The following is an 18123-nucleotide window of genomic DNA, read 5'->3' as shown; positions in this document are numbered from 1 at the left end:
GCTTGAAACTGAACACGATGTGGTTGGAATTCATTGTGTATGGTACGTATGCTATTTGATACTTTAATGCATTTTAAAAAAAATTGTATAATTTTACTGTTATGGTAGATGTGTATTTTGTGGGTTTTTTCGTAATGTATATGGTATGGGTTGGCATCTCTGCTAATGTTTGACGTCTGGATCACTAGACTGGCAAAGTAAAATGCTGGTCGCTGATGTAACGTCACCAACAAACTATTCAATTTCCATCCAGCCTTTTACACATGCCAGAAACCTATGTTCCAATAGCTTGATTCCAAGATATACACTGATTGACAGTGTGTGTGTGTGTGTGTGTGTGTGTGTGTGTGTGTGTGTGTGTGTGTGTGTGTGTGTCCCCTAGTTCAACTAAAGTACTAAAATATGCAACACTTCAAACTTTCTTCCCAAATAACATATCCAAGTCCAGATAATTTTTCTTTTTATTTAAATTTAAAAGTCCATTCTCTTTTAAAAATAATCTGAGGCAAAAATATTTCAGTGCCCACCTTTGTGTATACTGAGCTATACACCTGAATATACATCTTACTAATAATTCTATATACTGGTACAATCAACAAACAAACATATGGAATTTCTTCACTTTTTTTAATATTTTTTTTTGTACAACCACGTTATGCCATAAGAACACAAGCTCCTCCGACCTTCTTGATCTTGGTCTCTGCAGACTTGCTGAAGAACTTGGCCTTGACTATAACAGGCTGCTTAGGCAGGACTCCCTTTCCTAGGACTTTGAAGTAACCCTGGCAACAGAATAAATTTGTACGGGTAAGTGGAATATATCAAACCAGTCACAACAGACTTCAGGTGCATCCAAAATACATAAGGATGCGCATGTCATACCCAATTCAACTTTCAATTTGATGCACAAAACGAACCATCGAAAACATGAAAAACATGAGTAACATGAAGCTTATAAGAAACAGTCGTTGCTTAAACCCCATTATGCTGAATGCCATGCATGGTAATAGTAAGCAGGGAAAAAAATATTTCAAAATTTCCCACTAGATCCAGGACCAGTGAGTGGATAAATGATAAGTGGTCCTGGTTCAAAATAACATACGTAGATTTACTTAACTATCAATACAAACATCACTGGCCACCAGGACCACTGCAAACTTATCATTTAGTGGTGTAATTTTTAGTATCCAACCACTGACATTCAGCTCTCTTGAAAGAGGGTTAGATGGAAAACCTTTTGAAATTAATTTCCCAAGGAGAATACACTTACAGCGCGAACAACATCGATGACAGGAGCCACATCTTTCTTGGTCTCGTAACGCACACGTGTCTGTTCTGATACCAGGGACCACAGCTTGTCCAGGTTGATGGTTGGGCAGTAAAACTTTTGGTTGGTCTTGTGGAAGTACCTCATACCAACTTTTCCAAAGTAACCTGGATGGCTGGAAATTGAATCTTCAAATTAATTTGTGTACAATGAAGTTAACTTCTAATAATTAAATGAAACAGCATTCATGTCAATTACAAGCCAGGGTTTTACATGTGTGATTCCTGCGTATTTGACGCAACAATTTTGTAAAAGATTCTCAAAATATTATCATACGAGTCAAGCTCGATGCAAGTTTTATGAGTGACCCTCACAATTCAGTTCAGAGTCAATAAAATCTATCTGATAAGCAAACAATGATAGTTTTCGTGAGGTCTTCATTAATTTAGATATTTCTTTCAATTGATGATAATAACTGTATGTTACAGTGAATAAATCACAAGCCTGATTATTTGTTCAGTAAACTGGAGTTTGTTATGACTGAACTGTGAATGACAATATTAATGCCAAAACACAAAACAATAAAATCTTTGCAAAACTCTTGCCTTTTGATATACACACCTAAATATTACGCTAACATTTTAATGACTCCCAAATATTGACAATGACTCCCAAATATTGACAATGACTCCCAAATATTGAAAATGACTCCCCAAAATAATACTGTGGGTCACCACGACTCTTTTTTAAAGTCTGTGTAAAACCCTAACACGCTGTAATAAGCAATATTCAAGCTAGACGGAAGCATTTACTTAATATTAGCCTAGGCCATATAATCATGATATTCCAGTGATTTATATTGTTAGTGAAAATTCAAGCATGTCTGGGTGTGATGGTACAATCAACAGCTAACAGAACCAGACCACTCAACCCAAGATATGCTAACCCAATTGATTTTTTTTAGCAAGCAGTGGGGTAGCTAATCATAATTTTATGTGAAAAAACATGTGGAATTCCATTTGATCACCCCTTTCAACCAGCATGGGCTTCTGGGGACTGATTCTAGTCATGAATCCAGATATGGAATCCAGGTGCAGAATGAAAATAGACACGTATTTGCATTATACACAAGCAAGCATTATATGCTATCAAAAATGTCACTGAACTTGACAAACTGATCATTGGAAGACCATTTCACATAAGCTGGTGGGGGATCTATTTGAGCCAGAATGTTGACGAGGGGAGCGTTAGTTGTACAATGACAAGCACAACTTTCTCTCCCTACCCATCCAAACAGTGCCTGAGAATGCAACCCCACATTTGTATGACAACACTTGAAATGCAGTGAAACTTAACCACCATGCCTCACGAGAGCGCTAGCAAAACATGAAAACTGGCATTGACCTAGATGGTTATATCTGAGATTTCATATACATATTTCATAGTATACTACTCACTATTTGTCAAAGTTAATTCTGTGATGATGTTGTCCACCAGCATTTCCTCGACCTCCAGGGTGCTTTCTGTGTTTGCCTGCAAACAGATGTGTGTAGGATGAGCAACCGTAAATATGTTGTAATTTATGCTTTATATCACTTCAATATTCACATGCCTTACTTGCTACAAGTTTGAAAGCTGTACCTAGTAAAACTAGGTACTTAGTATGACTAAGCTAAACTGATAATTGTCCACGTGTAAAGAGTTTTACAGGGTACAGAAATGTGTATCCAGTACACACAAATGTATGGAATGTATGCAGACAAAATGTAAATAGCTCAATAATATAAAAAATCTCGACAAGAAACAAAGCTCTCGTAAATAAGTTTATTTTAAATCTTACAGTACACTTCCCAATTTCATCAATTAAGATGATCAAAACATTTTATTAAAAGATGCCTTTTTATGAACTGGGTCAAGTTTTAAGGTGAGATCGTTGTATTCATTTGTTATGAAGTTGCTGGCAGGGGTTCAAACTCACCGATACGTCCATGTCCATGACTCACATGGCCTCTAAGCTTCCTGGTCTTCTTTTTCGAGGTGGTCTACAATAGAAATTCATCAAACCAATTCATAACATGTACATCCAACTAGTTGCTAACACTCTACAAGCTATATAAGCTCATGCACATCAGATTTTTGCACAATGCAGTAATGTGCACCTAGTACACACACAAACTAAAAATGGATGCAGGAAAAAGTATACAGAGCATCACCCACGTCAGTCATATTCATGCCACATAATAGTTGAATACACACAAGGTTGGAGGGAGTTTAGTTTTACACCACACTCAGCAATATTCCAGCTATATAGTGGCAGTCTGTAAATAATCGAGTCTGGACCAGACAATCCAGTGATCAACAGCATGAGCATCGATCTCCGCAAATTGGGAACCGATCACAAGGTTGGACAAATGTAGGCCAGAAGGAAATCAGAGGGAAATAAATTAATTACATCGCTGCACTGGGAAACAAACTTACGTCCTTTTTTGTGTATATGTCGAAATTTTAAGCTTTTTCGTGCCCCTGCAAACCCTGATTGCAATCAATGGTCTTGGGTCAACAATGCACAAGAAAACAATGTTGCACAATCCGTTATTCTACTTTGAATTTTCCAATGGTTACAACTGATTTTATTACATTGCAATAAATTCTCCCTTTCGCTAGTAGTTTTCTTCAAGTAAATATATTTCGCTATGAACTTTAAAAGACAAAACCTTAGTCAAGGAAAGTAAAGTCTGGTGGTTCATAATAATAAACTATGTTTTATATAACATTAGTTGGTATGCTTTTAGTTTAACAGACTTCCGATCATTCCCGACACTTTAATGACAAAAATTATATGTTATATTTGTCAATTAAAAACATGTATTATGTCAAAAGGCCATATGAATTAAGTCATGGTTATGTTTAAGGTTAGGTAAACCCACCCCTTACCATGCTCACGAAAACAAATTGAAGTTATAAAAATTGTTTCTTTCTCATCTGACAAGTTTTCATGGAAACTGACTTTTTTCCAAAACACTTAGTCCTTTCATATGCCTTAATTTGCACTGATGAAATTAGTGGTGCGAGTGAATGTTGCAAAATGTGTAATACCGGAGTGTGCAATATTCTGACACTGCGACAGCAGCTTGTAAACGAGAGTCTAGACCAGACAAATTAGTGATTGGTATCTTGCAAAATAATCCACAACAGGATTCATTTAGTTACCTCAGGGTATCCAAACTTGCAATGTAAAACACTGGATTATCTGGTTCAGACTTGATTTATATGAAATATTGCTGTGTGTGCATTAAACAAGAAGCAAACACAATTTTTGCATAGAATATTTGGGTTTAACAAAGGGATGAAGGAACTGTAACAACCGAGTCCAAACAAATATACCGAATTTCTTTATTGGTGACCAATAACAGTTTAGCAGTAAGTGCATGGCAGTACTTGATTGTACAATGTTGTGAATGTTTTGCAATATCACAACTACTGACATGTATGGCAGACAAAACAAATTATGTTTAAACATCACACTTAAACAGGGCTGGTATGCATGCATTCAGTTTGTGATACAAGAAGAGTTTTCATGTTATTCAGGGGTAGACAAACAAGTCTATATCCAACCTCGCTAACACATGGCTAACCGGTCCCATTTGAAACCCTGTTCTGTACGCATGTTCTGATGCGTTTCAACTGATGCAAAGGCACGATAATGGAAAATGTTACCTATCGTGTGCAATAAAGGAAAGATTTCCGCCATTAACCCCCGTATTTTTTATCATTATAGGCCTAAGAATATACGCCTATGTCTATGTGTTTTTATAACCCTCGAACCCTAAAACCCTCGAAATAACCCTAATAAATAGAATACATTTCAAGCGTGGGTTACAGGCGGAACTCTTACCGCAATAAACGCCATGTAACTAAAGCACATAACTTTTAAAACGTATTTCATTAAGCAATACCAGCTGAAAATATTCCTTACACTTGTCAACACTAGAAATGCATCATATCGCGCACTCACATACAAAGTTGCATTAAGTTTTCAGTTCAAATATTTGCATTAGGGCGTAAAATATGACCACTGTATGAACAAGCAACCTTTATTTTATAACATATTGGCCTTGGTGATATTTTCAAGTGCCAGATTCAATCGCTACGTGTCGATAGAATTTCAGTTAGGCCAACGCTGACATACCATGATGGTGGATCAGTGAAAGAGGACGGAAGCGGAAATAGGTTTGGTAATGTAGTATTTTCCAAACAGCTAGTTACAGTAGGCGAATCATTTGACAAACGTTGTGGGGCCTTAGCGGCTGTGCTCGCCCGGCTGGATGAGAATATGTCTCCCTAATCTGTCCGTCAAATTCATATAGTTAAGTAGACCACATGGTCTTTGTGGTAAAATTGTCACGAACAAGTACCTTTTCAACAAAAATATGTACAAAATCTAAAACTCCCTAAATAGCGCAAGGCACTAGTTCATCACCTGGTCTTTGTGTGTGCTAAGAGTAATGAAAGACCTCCTATTAGTTATAGAGAGATATATATGATCGGGGAGATGATTACTAAAGGAAGGATTCTGATGACGGACAAGCTGAAAACTATATCCCCCGTATTGCATACCAGGAAGATACTATGTAAAATATCTACAGTGGGTATATAGCGTTCTCAAATATCGAAATCGATTAAAATAAGTAACCCTAAATTCTCTTGCATTCCATATGAAATTAAGTCTAAATGATTGTCCTTATGTTTATCACTCAAGTGATTGTCAACATATGTATGACTCCATATGCTCACGAGTCCATAGATTAACGTACGTTTATGACGCAAATGATTGTCAATACGCTTTTGATTCCAATGAGTGCAAACAGAACGGCACTTCCTTAATATAATGATTTGGATTTTTACCCCTTTCCTTTTTGTCTATGAATATCACATTTTTTCTCTCATAATATTATCGAATGATTACTACAAGGCACCATCAAAAGTCGTTTGCGGGTGATATTAATTCTTTTAGTGTTCGATGATTTCGCACAAATATTGGTCTCACTGGGTCTCCATGGCATAGTGCACGATTTTGTATAACAAGAAAAACAGGTTTATTTTCGGGAGAAATTATGCGCGTTTCTGTATCCATGCTCTTGGTGAAATAAACTATTGTGCGTTTAAATGAAACACGTAATACGAATGTGAGATTTATGTATTTAAGACGTATATTACGCTCATTATTTTCATTGTCCGTGTTGTAAACATCCTTTCATGTTGTAAGACGCGACTAACGGGATCGGGGGGTCAGACTGGCTGACTTGCCTGATGCAGGTCATCATATCCCAAATTGCGTAGATCTATTCTCAGGGTGACCCGGGTTATCTGGTCCATACCCGATTATTTACAGACTGTCGTCATCGAGCTTTAAAAACAAACTAGACACAAACAATTTCCTACAGGTGGTCACGGTTGGCCCAGGTGGCTAAACGCCGAGGCCTGTGATCCCACTGGTTCGAATCCGGTTGTGGTTTTGAGGTTCGTAAGCACCATAAACCGGCTGATATTTTTCATAAGTGGTAAATCATTATAACGTCAAATATTAAAATTTTCCACTAATTCGAAGGAACCCTTTTCTTTGGAGTACAAACAGAATGTTGTAAAACTGTTCCTAAGGGATTATCATAAGTTAGCTAGATGTAGTCTAGTCGGAAACATTGACACATAAGGAAACAGACGGGCCAATGTTAAGTTGTCATTTTCATCATCTGAAAGGATGACTTCCATGGATATTGACTCATCTCAAATTTAGCATAAAACATTATTACAACGTATTTATCTTACCGAAAACCTTATTGTTAATTTTGAATTGTTTGAAGCACGGTACAAATCTTTTTGCAGCCATCGCTAGATTTTGCTGACAAGAGAAACAGATTTATAGTTATCTCCCTTCCATCGATTTGCATTCGCAAAACATCGGTAATTTCCATACATCATACGTGATTGAATGTTATTCGAGATAAAGAATTACTACCTCGAAGTACAGAATGAGTTGCCATTGACAGCGGGGTACATTGAAATGTTACTCGCTTGTAAGCGGGGTACATTGAAAGTAAAGAAGAGCGCTCAGCCAATCAGAAAGCGACTTTTATGTGTGCGGTAAGATAAAATTAATTAAGCCTGTTTTGTATGGTCTTCATGTGCTTTGGTCACGCGCCAGTTGCTATTTCATAGATAAACACTGTAATCATGATATGAATAAGTAAAAACCTCAAAAATAACTGGGTTATTTGGTGAACCTTGTTGTTTCTTCCATCAGACGACCATAACCATTGTTGTTGGTTGTTAGGGAAAGTCTATGGAGCTACCGGAAGTTTACGGAATCACTCGATTTAAACCGGAAGTTATCGAAATGTTGACAGATCTGTGGAACCCGAGCGAATATAGGAAGTAGATTACACTTCGGATTGTTATGGATCAAGGAGGAAGAAATATGCTGAACTTTTGGCTGAGTAGGTTGTCATTTGATATTCATAAATAATGCCACTTCCCACATCTAGCGTTAGAATTCTACGCTCTGTCAACCCTGGCTGTCTCATCCCGGTGTCCAAAACATTCCAAATGAGGTTGGTCGCCTGTAGCGAACAGTTGACAACTAACCTGTCACGATGATTTGCTATTGTATTAGCTTTGGTTTGTCAAACTGGAGATGAAGATGCGTTAGAATAGCAACATACAATGCTCATTCAATTTTTGTTTCATGTAGGGATCAATGGCCATATATTTATTCTGATACAATTAATCAATAACCTGTAGCTGAATACTGACACTTGACATGGAAGACCAAATCAAATGTCTTTGGTTCCGTTGCACGTGTGGTGTGTCTTATCCAAGCGAAAACTTATGACTCCACGATATCCTATACATATTTAGGCCAATATCAGACAATGCATTTGCTTGTACGTGGATTGATTGTCATACTTAATGTCTCAATTGGTGAGGTGTAATGACGTTTACTGAGCGCAGTACTGTCTTTGACTGGTTCATGCTAATGCAGGTTTTCTAATGCCAACCCAGTAATCATAGAGGCAGTCTGTGTCTTAAAGAGATATTGTTCTAATTTGGTATTGATACAGACATTAGCATGATTAGGGCTGCAATGAATCAACTATGATACACATCACAAATATTGCTAACAAATACAAATGGGGGATACGATAACAAGTCAACAAATGATGTATTGTTTTGGTATTCAGTGAAAAAATTACAAAATAACATTTTTTATGTTTTGACCGTGTAATCCCAAATATGACGTATGTTACATTTGACCACTTTCTAAATGGCATTGTGTAATCATGCTGACAGTGTTAATGTATCACAACAATGAGCAGTGATCACATTACTGGCAAAGAGTGGCAAGTGGGTTAGATGCTGAGTTTGTGTGATGGTGATTAGGTGCCTGATTCTGCAAGTGTGGGTTTAAATCCCTGATGACAAAGTACCCAAAGTAAGCCAAGTACTTTACCAATATAACTGTACTTTACCAATAGTAAAGTACCTCAAATGGAAATTTGTTGGCAGTGTCCTTAGGACAAATGGAAAAAAAACCCTGACAGCTTTTGTTCAGAGACTATTGAAACTTATTTTCATATTTAGAATTCTTCATATTCAGATTGTGTGATTTCCGCATGATCAGCAATGTATTGAGTGATACATATAGATGTTATATAGCAGAGCTCCAGATAAGATATAGCTCATGTGGGTACTGTACCCACTGTATTTTATGGGAGTGGGTATTATGAATGTTGAGTGGGTATTTCATTTTCCGTTACCCACTGCTTTCAAATATGTGCGTATTTCAGTCACTTTACTCACCTAAGTATTACGTCATTGAGTAAGTTTACTAAGCAGGTATGTTCTGCCTTATGTCATACCTAATCAAAACCAACTTAAAAATAATGGAAATTATTTCATAAAACATCACGTATCCTATACTGACATTACAACACTTGTCCTATACTAACAGTACAACAATGTCGATGTCTTTTCATTAACAAGTGATTTGTATAAATAATGCGTTTGTTTTAAACTTTTTAGCATTATCTAACATTTTAAATCGTGGTGGTATGCAACAATTATTTTTCAATCGTCATTCTATGTGTATTTTAGCCAGATACACAGCTTATCTGGGCAACAACTATCAGTAGAAGTAAGGGGTTGTAATTGTGTGTGTTGAAAGAGCTGATCAAGTGCAGCAATTTAGTTGTGCTTGTTGATTGACAATGTAACTCATTAGAATTTTCATTCAAGAAGGACTGAGAGAGTTGTTGTTAACTAAAGGGTTGATGGTATCTGTATTTCTAATATTTTCATGTGTATATGCTAAAAGAGGTTATCTATTTTTAGTATTTTAGGGATATTTATTGTAGTGTACACTGAGGTAATTCATGATCCTTGTAATTTAACACCATAGATATATATATATATATACACCCACATACAGGCACCACAAAGGTGTCTATTTTTCTGCAAATATATTAATTCCCTAATGGTATGTGCGATTCGAATGTCTGTCTGTCTGTGTCTGTCCTTAAGAATAAATATCAAATCCTAAAAGTTATCTGGACCCTCAGCCTCAAAGCAACATTTAAGACGTGACACAAGCTGCATTTTCTACCATATGACCAACAACGGACCTTGTCTGATAGTATCTTGAAAATCCTCAGGCTATAAATACAACTTACTTCCTGTTTAGTGTTTGACCTCATGAGTTGAATCCATCTCATTCACAGCTCATTTCAGACAAGTCATCCTTCAAATTTATATTGAGAAACCTGATATCCTAAGAGGAAATGACAAGTCTAGAGTTTATTGACATTTGTATGGTGAAAATTAGGAAATACAATCAAAGTTCAATTTTCCTCACATGAGTTTAATCCAGTTGCTAGCCTCATATGACAAGCATGGATTGCTGAAGATCAGTCCTGTTAGGTCGTCACTTGTTAGAATCAATACATTAAGATTTTGTACATTTTGCCAATCAGAAAGTTAAACACTAGAACATTTATTTTTTCCTGTCGAAAAGTTCAAACTATGATAAATGAGTTCAAATTTTGGTATGAAAGTAGAACCAATTCAAAATTAGACTTAAATATGAATAATTTTCTTCTTGGCGATTCAAAGTTGAATATCCTTGAAAAACACCTTTTTATAATAACCAAGCGTTACATTCAAAATTGTCATTACAATAAGACTATTCCCATATTTACCCAATTATTACCGCTAATAAAATATAATCACAACATAGAGAAATTCATTTCTGGAGACATGGCCCCTATACTAATATAGATGGACGCAAACCAATGCTTGATAATACCATCCTTTCTCTCCTCTATTTTCTTACTTTCCTACATCCCTATACCTCTTTCTTTGTACTTTATTCATAAACCCATAAATCATGTCGTCTCTCACTTTTCCCGCAGCTGGAATATGTGTTGTGTGTATTATCCAACTGTATGAATATTGTATCACTTGCTATCACAATAAAAAAAAAATGCAAAAAAATACAATAAGATCTGCTTTTGTGCTTTGACCACAAGGTATAAATTTGTTGCTGGTGCCGAGCAAATTGTCCGTGTTACTCAGTACCAAACAGCATCTAGGATGTGTCTTGGATTCCAAGTTGAAAAATCTTGGCAAGCAAATGGGGTACTGGTAAAAAGTTGTGAGATTTTCTTTAGTTTACTGACTGACTGACTGAGTTTGGTTTTACGCCGCTTTTAGCAATATTCCAGCAACATCACGGCGAGGGACACCAGAAATGGGCTTCACACATTGTACCCATGTGGGGATTCGAACCTGGGTCTTCGGCGTGACGATTCTTTAGTTTAAATGTCTTTGACATCATATGTCAAAATAACATTCAACAATTTAAAATGAATCCTTCCAGCCTGATCATCATTTAGGGATGACTGTCGATATAGATAATAGAGATCAATAATCGCTAACAAACTATCAATCCATTGTCAATAAATTGTCATAAAAGTGTGAAAGCACTGAATACATTTCACATCAGTGGTAAGTGGTGACATAATTATGGACGGATAACTAGCTAAACCACTCTCTGAACATATTTTAGAAGCAACCCATAAATAAAGAACTAGCTTTGTGTATTGTGTGAGTAATTAAAACTTTATTTTATCACAAAGGTTTTGTACAATGTTAGCGATGACATTGATATTGATATGAATAATCATTAAATATTCTTTCCTTGTGCCCTATCCTCATTAGTGGTATCTTGTATGTACTTCCCGATATTTGATGGTGACCCGTGAAGATCCGGGTTAGAATCGGTCTTCAGCAGTGACCCTTGCTTGTCATAAGAGGTGACTAACAGGATCGGGGCGGTCAGGCACGCTGACTTGGTTGACACATGTCAACGTATCCCAATTGCGTAAGTCGATGCCCATGATGTTGATCACTGGATTGTCTGGCCCTAACGAACTCATTATTGATCCTGGTAACCATGGTAACCGTGAAATACCTATCAACCCAACAAAGTCATCACAATTATATTGACATGGATTGTAATTGGATAATTTCAATTAAGGAATTTCTACTAAAATTTATTGCAGCCAAACACCAGCCTCTGCTGGGGTTTCAGTAAATCCCTGAGCATGTACTGAGTGTTAGCTAGGTGAGACATTTAACATGTATGTGTACACGGAAACTGTCTCAGTCATTCCTGACTACACACTGGCAAATTTCTTATTTGTTCTGGAAGTTGTTTCAAGTTTGTGAGGCAAGAGCCGTGTTTAAACACAAGGAGCATGTTGTTAATTGTTGAAGTTGGTGACGATGCTTTCTACCTTGTAGCTGCTTGCTTGAACTCTCTGGATTAATTCCCTCTGATATAATCATGACCGTCTCCATGGTAAATAACCTTTTTATCCCACCGGCATATAATGCGGTGGGATATAGTCGTCGCCTCGTCCGTCTGTCCGTCCGTCCGTCCGTCCGTCCGTCCGTCCGTCCGTCCGTCCGTCCGTAATCATTTTGTTTCCGGACCATAACTCAAAGACCGTTCGATATTTTTTAACCAAAATTGGTAGATATGTCAAAAATAACCTAAGGTGGTGCCTTTTGCTATTTACAGATAATTGTCATTTTTATTTTTCTCGGTTTCCATGGAAACGTTTTGGACTTAGTCTTAAAGAAGGGTGGGCTTCGTTTCCGGAGCATAACTCAAGAACCGTTCAATATTTTTCAACAAAACTTGGTAGATATATCAAACAGATCCTAAAGTGGTGCCTTTTGCATTTCACAGATTTTTGGCATTTTTATTTTTCCCGGTTTCCATGGAAACGATTTGGACTTAGTCCCAAAAGTGAGGGGTGGGCTTCGTTTCCAGAGCATAACTCAAGAACCGTTCAATATTTTTCAACAAAACTTGGTAGATGTATGAAACAGATCCTAAAGTTGTGCCTTTTGCTATTTGCCGATTTTTGGCATTTTTATTTTTCTTGGTTTCCATGGAAACATTTTGAACTTAGTCTCAAAAAGTAAGGATTGCTTTCGTTTCCGGAGCATAACTCAAGAACCATTCAATATTTTTCAACAAAACTTGGTAGATATATCAAACAGATCCTAAAGTTGTGCCTTTTGCTATTTGCAGATTTTTGGCATTTTTATTTTTCCCGGTTTCCATGGAAACGATTCGGACTTAGTCCCAAAAGTGAGGGGTGGGCTTCGTTTCCAGAGCATAACTCAAGAACCGTTCAATATTTTTCAACAAGACTTGGTAGATATATCAAACAGAACCTTAAGTGGTGCCTTTTGCTATTTGCAGATTTTGGCATTTTATTTTTCCGGTTTCCATGGAAACGATTCGGACTTAGTCCCAAAAGTGAGGGGTGGGCTTCGTTTCCAGACATAACTCAAGAACCGTTCAATATTTTCAACAAAACTTGGTAGATGTATGAAACAGAACCTTAAGTGGTGCCTTTTGCTATTTGCCGATTTTTGGCATTTTATTTTCTTGGTTTCCATGGAAACATTTTGGACTTAGTCTCAAAAGTAAGGATTGCTTTCGTTTCGAGACACAACTCAAAAACCATATAATATTTTTCAACAAAACTTGATAGATATATCAAACAGATCCTAAAGTTGTGCCTTTTGCTATTTGCAGATTTTGGCATTTTATTTTTCCGGTTTCCATGGAAGCGATTCGGACTTAATCCCAAAAGTGAGGGGTGGGCTTCGTTTCGAGACACAACTCAAAAACCTCTCTATATCTTTCAGCAAAACTTGGCAGATATGTGAGGCAGATATTGAAGTGATGCCTTTTGCTATTTGCAGATATTTGTGATTTATTATTTTCTCGGTTTCCATGGAAATGATTGAACTTAGTCTCAAAAGGAAGGGATGGGTTTTGTTTCGAGCACTGCGCGAAAACTTCTTAATATCTTTCAGCAAAACTTGGCAGATATGTGAGGCAGATCCCAAAGTGGTGCCTTTGCTATTTGCAGATTTTTGTCATTTATTTTTTTTCATGATTTCCATGGAAACGATTTGCACTTAGTCTAAAATCAAGCTGGACTTTAAGTAACTGTCAGATGATTTGTTCTTTCAAAGATGTGGGGGCGGGGATATGTCATCTTCTGATGACTCTTGTTTACATAGCATCGATCTACGTAACTGGGATGTGATGACATGTGTCAACCAAAGCTAATGGGTACATTTGTTCACCTTACATACCGTTTAGAGCTTGAAATGTCTGGTGCAACCACACCTGGATAAGGTGTGATATCTGAGACTTTCTTTGTGTATGAAGATGTTAAGTCCTGTGACCTAAATGGAAACCATTTGTCGTGATAGGTGCTATTTTACGAATGCTACATCGTAATGTGACTGCACAGTTTTATCGGTTTTACACTTTTCAAACGATACGCATTGCAATATTTTTTCAGGAAGGTATTTGATAAATGTTTAAAAGACATTTTGTGATTATAAGAATAATGAATGTTTATGAGACATTTTGTGTCTATGGTTTAAGTTAAAATCTATACAGAATTTCATCCACCACTGTCATTTCCCTTCATAATGAACTTACAATTTTTTTATTCTTCTGTGACATGTAAACATATTAAACCTTGTGAAGCTTCTGGTGACCATCAGGTGACCTTCAGTGTATCGAGATACACCTGAAGAACCACTGGCTTCTTTCAGCTGCTAACTGGTGAATTCAGGACAGTGGATGTCAGTATTAATTAATTTTGATAAGAATGCACATGTATTTGGAGGATGAGTTCAAACTAGGGACTGTTGATTGGATATTTGTGATGTGTTAATATTCATCACTCTACATCATTCCTTTGCTGATCCGATGAAGGTGAAAGTTACACTGTTCATTAACAGGGATATTGTACTACCTCAAGACATTCCTTATCAGAAACTGCAGTGTGGTAATGGTAACTCATGAACTTCTTGTGCCCAATTCATTGTAATTAAGTAAATACCCAGTTAGTATAAGGAGGAGTTTGAGGACAAAGGTTTGTTGTACCATTTTTGCATTTGTACCGTATTTGCTTAAAAATGACCCATAAAGATCCGGGTTAGAGTTGGTCTTCAGCAGCCCATGCTTGTCGTAACAGGTGACTGATGTTGACACATGTCATTGTATCCCAAATGCTCATGGTGTTGATTACTGGATCATCCTGACAGCCTCTGTGGTGCAGTAGTTAGGGCGTCTGCCCAGAGAGTAGAAGGTCGCGGGTTCGATCCCCGGCTGCGTCATACCAAAAGACGTTAAAATATGGTACTTGTTGGTCCCTGCCTGGCGGTTCGGAATTAATGGGTACAACAATGACTCGTCGGCTCGGAGTCCGTATAATGTGTCTGGGTGGGGTATTCATGCTTCACTGCGGCATGGTATCTCAGTGAGCTAGCACTATAAATCCAGCTGGTCTAGTACAAGCAGCCACACATATACCCACATACACATCGTCATATGAGCAAAATATTCTTAAGTACGACGTTAAACCCCATTTCACCTAATTTCACCTGGATTGTCTGGTCCAGACTTGATTATTTACAGACCGCAACCATATAGCTGGATTAGTGCTGAGTGCGTTGTTTAACAATATCAACAAATTGAATTAAAAAGTTTTTCATTTCAGATGCTTCCGTCAAGGATATCGTCAATGGCTGAGATGAAAGAGGAACTATGTCCTGTGCTGTTGGGGGAAGGCTCTGCTGAGCTTTCTCCAGGACAGGTTTCATCAATACTCTATTTAAGCCACCAATCAGAGTAAATGGAGCAAAACACACAGAGCAGTAGTGTTAGAAACTTGCCGGCAGGCAAGATGAAAAATATCAAGAAAATGTTTGAAACAGGAGAGACAAATGAAGAGTTGGAGAAGTCTCGGGAACCTGAAGGACAAGATGATGTGACAAAGCATCCCAAACCGGCACCAAGACAGAAACCTACCCTCTCCGCAAAACCAGCAATCACTTCTGCTAAGCCTGCCCTTCTTAAAGGGCAGAAACCACAGTCAGTAGAAAAGAGTTATGCAGATCCCAAGAAAGTAACTCAGTTGAAATCAAATGGAAACAAAAAGGCTGAAGTTGAGGGAAAGGCAGGCTTGGCAAAACTTAAGGTATCATCTGAGTCCTCGACTGCATCTCCAGCTTACGCTGTGCCAAAGAAGAAGCTGAGTCCAACAGTGACTCGCAGGATCAATGCTCTGCAGCAGGGTGTGGGAAGTGATAAGGAGAATGAGAAGGTGAAGCCACCAGTGCCACCGTCACCGGCGAAAGCTGGATCTAAGCCCTCTCTGAACATCCAGACAGATGCCAAAGGAGGAGATCGGAAAAGTGACCCAGCTGTGTCTGAGACTCTAACCAGAAACAGAAACAAGTCAAGGGAGCAGATTGAGCAGGAGAAGCTCCGTAGGAAATCTGAACCCAACAGTCCAAAGAGAATAATCAACGGCAGCGATGCTGATGATGAAGACTCTTTGCCAGTGGTTCAGAGGATGAAACGATTTGAGTCACCCCAGAAGAAACCCACTGAAGGTTCTCCTGTGAAAATTCAATCACCTAACAAATCCCCAAAGCATCATGCAGTACGCAGACAGAACAGTATAGGGACGGCTAGGGAGTTAACCCATTCCCCCTCTTCATGCTGGTGTATCCCCCTTTAATTTCTCCCGAACTAATCCCCCACTCCCTGACCTACCCCCACCTTCCAATGATAATACAAATGGAGGAGTTCCTCCACCACCTAAAAAACCACCCCGAACTCATGCGCATGATGAATACATTAAGGCAAAGGTGAAGAAGTCTCAAGAGGTTGTGATGGTTGAGAATGACTTATACGAAGGAAGCACAGAAAAGAAGGCTGCTGTGAAAGAAGGAAAGGGTCCAAATAAAACCCAAGGTAAAAATAAACAGAAAGATAAACAGAAAGATAAACGTGTCCATCATGTAACTAAACCTGTACCCAAAGACACCAATAAGTCACACGTGTCCAAAGATGATCCTAAACTAACATCAGGAAATGTCAAGGACAAACCTGAGGAGGACACATACAAGTCAATCAAAGATCGCATATCACTTCTACAACGACCCTTGTCTCAAGAGGATCCAGTTCGGCGTCATCCTCCATCAAGACCCCCACCACCAAAACAGCGACCTTTTTCCGTAGCAAACGATCACATGATCAACACCTCCACTATTCCTCGACGAGGACGTCCACCACCACCAAAGATACCACATATTGACATGGAGGAAAACCTTTCCAATGAATGTGACTTTACAGTGATCCATAAGAATGAACTTGCTCCTGTTCCTGAGAGCAAGAACATGGTGTTGTCAATGGTGGATGAACTGACCCAGAGACCTGTTCAGAGATTCCCATTACGGAAAAGTTTTAGTTCGGATGATTTGTACAATGCAGGCCTGATGAAAGGGGATCCAGTCTATATGGATCCGACGGAGACGTTAGGTTTTCGGGACGATATTTATGAGCCACTTATGGACGAGGAAGGATACGCAGTTCCAAACAAGTTTGTAAAGCGAGGACTTGTGAAGAAAACATCTCTTGACCCAGACATGATTGTGAGTATGGATACTTATTTAAACCTTTTGTCTTTCTGTTCACCTCTGTTCCCATCAGTTGTGTAACGATGCGTCAATACAATGCTGTATCGTGATAGTTGGATCATGATACATCAATATACAACTCCTGTATCGCGATAGAAGGATTATGACATGATACATCGATTTTTTTTAACACAATACAAGGATCATGATACGTTGATTTACAACTCATGTATCGCAATACAAGGATCATGATACAACGATTTACAACTCCTGTTTTGCAATACAAGGATCATGATACGTTGATTTACTACTCATGTATCGCAATACAAGGATCATGATACAACGATTTACAACTCCTGTATTGCAATACAAGGATCATGATACATTGATTTACAACTCCGGTATTGCAATACAAGGATCATGATACATTGATTTACAACTCCTGTTTTGCAATACAAGGATCATGATACGTTGATTTACAACTCCGGTATTGCAATACAAAGACCATGATATGTTGATTTACAACTCCTGTTTTGCAATACAAGGATCATGATATGTTGATTTACAACTCCTGTTTTGCAATACAAGGATCATGATACATTGATTTACAACTCCGGTATTGCAATTCAAAGACCATGATATGTTGATTTACAACTCCTGTTTTGCAATACAAGGATCATGATATGTTGATTTACAACTCCTGTATTGCAATACAAGGATCATGATATGTTGATTTACAACTCCTGGATTGCAATACAAGGATCACGATA

The 18123-nt window shown here is 37.9% G+C and overlaps 3 protein-coding genes across 5 annotated transcripts in view; 2 read left to right on the top strand and 1 right to left on the bottom strand.

Moving 5' to 3' along the window:
- Positions 1-608: 608 nt before the first annotated feature.
- LOC124256176 (60S ribosomal protein L27a-like) lies at positions 609-5539 on the bottom strand. Of its 2 annotated transcripts, none has more exons than XM_046690135.1 (5): positions 5457-5539; positions 3246-3309; positions 2725-2800; positions 1271-1442; positions 609-782 (listed from the first exon to the last, which is right to left on the bottom strand). In XM_046690135.1, the coding sequence occupies exons 1-5, from the start codon at positions 5457-5459 to the stop codon at positions 654-656; spliced, it is 444 nt and encodes a 147-aa protein (XP_046546091.1). In that variant the 5' UTR covers positions 5460-5539; the 3' UTR covers positions 609-653. The 2 variants fall into 2 exon arrangements, with proteins under 2 accessions (XP_046546091.1, XP_046546090.1); XM_046690134.1 differs by lacking the exon at positions 5457-5539 and adding an exon at positions 5163-5192.
- Positions 5540-7663: 2124 nt separating this feature from the next.
- Positions 7664-16512, top strand: LOC124256187. Its single transcript, XM_046690159.1, has 2 exons — positions 7664-7761; positions 15427-16512. The coding sequence occupies exon 2, from the start codon at positions 15562-15564 to the stop codon at positions 16450-16452; it is 891 nt and encodes a 296-aa protein (XP_046546115.1). The 5' UTR covers positions 7664-7761; positions 15427-15561; the 3' UTR covers positions 16453-16512.
- A 764-nt stretch (positions 16513-17276) lies between these two features.
- The window catches only part of LOC124256186 (DENN domain-containing protein 2C-like), a 67384-nt gene continuing 66537 nt past the window's right edge, over positions 17277-18123 (top strand). Inside the window, exon 1 of one of the 2 annotated variants that reach the window (XM_046690157.1) lies at positions 17277-17368. The gene's annotated coding sequence lies outside the window, so the exon portion shown is untranslated. The remainder of the gene's footprint in view (positions 17369-18123) is intronic. The other variant, XM_046690156.1, reaches the window with a different exon arrangement.

The sequence above is a fragment of the Haliotis rubra genome, unplaced genomic scaffold (genome assembly GCF_003918875.1).
Source record: "Haliotis rubra isolate DU_JTF1 unplaced genomic scaffold, ASM391887v1 Scf62, whole genome shotgun sequence".
Lineage (NCBI taxonomy): Eukaryota > Metazoa > Mollusca > Gastropoda > Lepetellida > Haliotidae > Haliotis > Haliotis rubra.
This window is presented reverse-complemented; position numbering and strand designations above follow the sequence as displayed.